At 38.7% G+C, this 3,849-nt stretch overlaps 1 protein-coding gene across 1 annotated transcript in view; it reads right to left on the minus strand.

Annotated features, from left to right (window-relative positions):
* Nucleotides 1-6: 6 nt before the first annotated feature.
* Nucleotides 7-3,849, minus strand: part of LOC110108888 (pumilio homolog 2) — a 5,753-nt gene continuing 1,910 nt past the window's right edge. Inside the window, exons 2-4 of the mRNA XM_020839728.2 lie at nucleotides 2,218-3,692; nucleotides 1,498-1,639; nucleotides 7-1,406 (exon numbers count right to left, since the gene is read on the minus strand). Coding sequence (XP_020695387.1) covers nucleotides 1,290-1,406; nucleotides 1,498-1,639; nucleotides 2,218-3,692 — 1,734 coding nt within the window. The 3' untranslated portion in view covers nucleotides 7-1,289. The remainder of the gene's footprint in view (nucleotides 1,407-1,497; nucleotides 1,640-2,217; nucleotides 3,693-3,849) is intronic.

Below are 3,849 nucleotides of genomic sequence, written 5' to 3' on the forward strand. Positions count from 1 at the left end.
AAAACAAAACCTAGATCTCAGAGAGAAAACTCAAATTCAAGATACCCCCCTTTTTCCCCCCAAACTCCTAATTATACAGAATTAATCATAAAGGACAATAAAGGACAATCATAAACTTCCTAAAACAGCTTCACACGTTCAAAATTTCCCTCCTAACTTTCCCCCTCCAGCTCCACGCGGATCGCGCCTTCCGCCCGACCCGTCCGTCTCCGCCTCGCGTAGAATTGGACCGGTCCCTGTTGGACCGGTCCAACCGGCCCAGGATGGGCCGGTCTAACAGTTTCTTATCTACAACCTCATCCGCCTTCCAAAATTTACCCCGGAACTTAATCTGTTAAAACTTCTCCCGAAGAAAAATCACAGCGGGCGAAGGCCGGGGTTGAATTTTCGAAGCCCACACTGTTGTAGCTCACTGTTAGTTGCTTGTGATTTTTAGAGTCTCGAAAAGGGAAGGAGACTGTTGATTAGCAGTTCAAGATCAAATCTGAGTTGATAGATATTTTACTATTTTGATTTTTGTACAGTGGTGGCTAGTTAAATTTTTGGTTCTATAGCTCTTACTTGTAGTCATGTACTATATTGTATATATTTATTTTGATGAAATGAAAGAAACTTTATGGATGAATTTATTTTCAATATTTGAATATTTTAGTAGCCCTGTTGTTTGTAATTTTATTTAAAATGAAATTGGAAGAGACTAAAAATATTTCAAAACTAGATCTTGGCAATTGCCCATCACAGCTCAACACGATGGGATCTATCCTGATCAGGGTTGGGGTGTGACAAGTATCCCCCAAGGTCTGTAGTCATTTCATCCCCAATATGACATAAGTGCTCCCCAACTCCAATGGGAGGAAATTCTCTCTCACCTGAAACCCTTGTATCGTCAAAACCACCCCTTACATAATCCTCTACTCGTCTCCACATTTTCAGTGCCCATCATTACTCCATAACACCACGTGTCCATCAATTTCACCCCCAATTGTTCTACGACCTAATTTGAGATGAAATTATGAGTTGCTCCACTGTCCATATTATATCACAATTCACACATGTATTCATCAATGAATCACAGTTTCCAAGGTCAAGAACACAATAAAATGTTACTTTCCAACAAAAAGGTGCTAGAGGCATCGTTACTGTATGCTATGTTGAGTAAAGAAATATCTACTGAAAACAACAACTTGCACGCCTTCAAATAATCTATATAACATAAATGAAAGAGAAACCAATAGTAAATTGTTTTTTTAATAAATAAGAACAAGTTATGATCTTGTGGACTATATTAACTACCATACCTTTTGGATTACTCGACAGCCATACATCTGAAGACTGAGTGTTAATATATGCCCTGTAAGTTGGTCAGCCAATTCCCTTCTCTGAGCAGCCGATCCGTGATCAAAAAACTGATTAAGGAACAACATTTTGCATTTTTGTATCATTAAATGCTTAAAAAAACCATTCAAATCAAATTCCACGGGCAAAAAGAGAATATACCTTTTGGGCTACATAATTTCCGAACACATCAGTCATTAGTGAAAATGCTTGAGGCAATATTTCAACAAAAAACATATCTTTCTCTATCGCAGTAGCAGTTTCAAGCTTCTGCTGTATAAATCGGCTCCCATACTGATCAGCACTGAAAATTTTAAATCTAAGGTAAATTGATTATACGAACAACAGGTATAATCAAGAGTAAAGAAATACATACGACTAAATCTTAACAATAAGAAAAATTACAATAATAGAGACAAAAACAAGCACACCTCTGCAATCAGTATTTACACATGGAAGTGGATAAAAAGCTAGCTTTCAGTGGACACCACACCAATCATTAGTAATTTTCATATATAGCATATTGATAACATAATATCAACTAAGATACTGCGACTTTGTACTCAAGAAGACTAAAGATGCAAGCATCCCTCAATATGGCATTAAGGAAATGAAAGTCAAGGCAGCACTTATGAATGTAAGCAAGATAGGAAACTAGGCAATATAATAAGTTGGGAGTATGTCAAGATTTGGTGACCATTCTTTTCCTATCATTCCCAACTCTATGATCATAACAAAGTGAACACAAACCAAAAAATATAGAGCACGGTGAAAAAAAATCTCTAGAATTAATAAGCTGATAATCACTTTTCATGATAACCTGAGAGAGTAATAGCCCTACATCAAAAGATTAGAAGATGCAACTTCATAATAATGAGGTACCTGAACTCAACAACATGACCAGCAATATCTGAAAGTTCAAAACAGTTTGCCTTGTTGTTTTTCAACTCCTCCAGAAGTGAGGATTCATGACCACCATTCATATGGCCACCATTATCCAAATGCCAAGAACCCATGGCATTTCCAGAAAAGTTTCTCATGCTAGTAGGAAAATGCATGTTTGGTCCGCCATGTCTCGAAGGACTACTTGGTCCAACAGGAGATGCATGGAGAACAGGGCTTGCCACGGGATGTCTTGGATAAGACATACCTAGACTACAAGCAGGATTCCCATAATAACCAGATTTACCAAAAAATCGCAAGCCAAGGTGATGTTGTGGTTGAAACACTGTTCCTAGATGAGCTTTCTTCATCTCTAGCAACTCCGCATAAGAATTACTCATGCAGCCCATCTCCAATGAAGTTTCATTACTGTTTGTTGAAGCTTGAAATGCGCTTAAGTATTGAATAAAATAAGGATCAAGACATGGTAAATGAAAGGCAGAGGGTGTTTGACGTCCAATTTTATTAAGACTTTCCAAATTCAACGGATTCCAATTTGCTCCAGATGAAGGACCGCCTCCAAGGACCCTAGTTTCCATACCAAGTGAATCAAATCCATAGGCTGCATCAGAATTCTCAAACAGAGGTGGCATATTGGTAGCAGCAACATGATTTCCCATCATTGAATCTAATCCATTCACTGAATGTCCACTCATTCCATAGCTTTTAAATGAAGCATTAGAGCCATCTGTGCTGCTTGGAGACTGAACAAGAGAAACAACTGAATTACCAACAGGAGCAGAAGGTCCGTTCACATATGGGCTATTGGAGGGGAGAGAAGATCTATTCATTTCGAACTGTTTATGGGGTCTCTCTTCTGGATTGTTAAAATACACTGAGGCAGGACAATTCCTAACCAGATCAGGAAATGAGGCATTGGCCGATTGGTTTGCAGATGAAATATTTTGTTGTCCAGAATCAGTTTTTTGAACGGAAGAGTGCTTATTACTATGGTTTTTCATACCTTGCAAATTGAAGAGAGAGTTATGAGGGTCATCATCGCCTTCCTTTTGTAGACCAAACTGTCTCATGATATTTTCATTAGACAAAACTATGTCTGATAATGCTGCTATGAGATCATCAGGATCCATTAAACCTGACGATTTCCTATCTAAGTAGTTTGATGGAGTATTTTTCTGGTCACCATTACCTATCTTTACACCTATAGGGGGAACATGAGTTTTATGAACCCTTGCTGCCAACTGAGGATCAGGACTATTATTCCTTGAAAGAGATGGGCCTAAAAGAGGTGCAAGTGTAGGTTTTGTTGAAGCAGCATCCTTTGGAAAGCTGACATCCTGGTGTATTGTAGCACAAGCTTCGCCAGGTCTTAGGAGCTTACCAGCATCAAAGGCATTATGGCTAGTTGGGAGAGGCAGAGGGCTGGAGATGGAGGATTTTTCTCTCTGATTATTCTGATATACAAGTTCACCATTGATACATCACACAAAAATTATCTTGATCGGGCACGAATCTTGAGGCAAAAGCTAGTTGGAAACTTCAAAAATTAAATTTGAAAGCTCCCGAACTCCGATTTCAGCGAGCTTATAGTCAAACTGAGCGTCTCGGAAA

Source organism: Dendrobium catenatum, unplaced genomic scaffold (genome assembly GCF_001605985.2).
Source record: "Dendrobium catenatum unplaced genomic scaffold, ASM160598v2 fragScaff_scaffold_1297, whole genome shotgun sequence".
Classification (NCBI taxonomy): Eukaryota; Viridiplantae; Streptophyta; class Magnoliopsida; order Asparagales; family Orchidaceae; genus Dendrobium; species Dendrobium catenatum.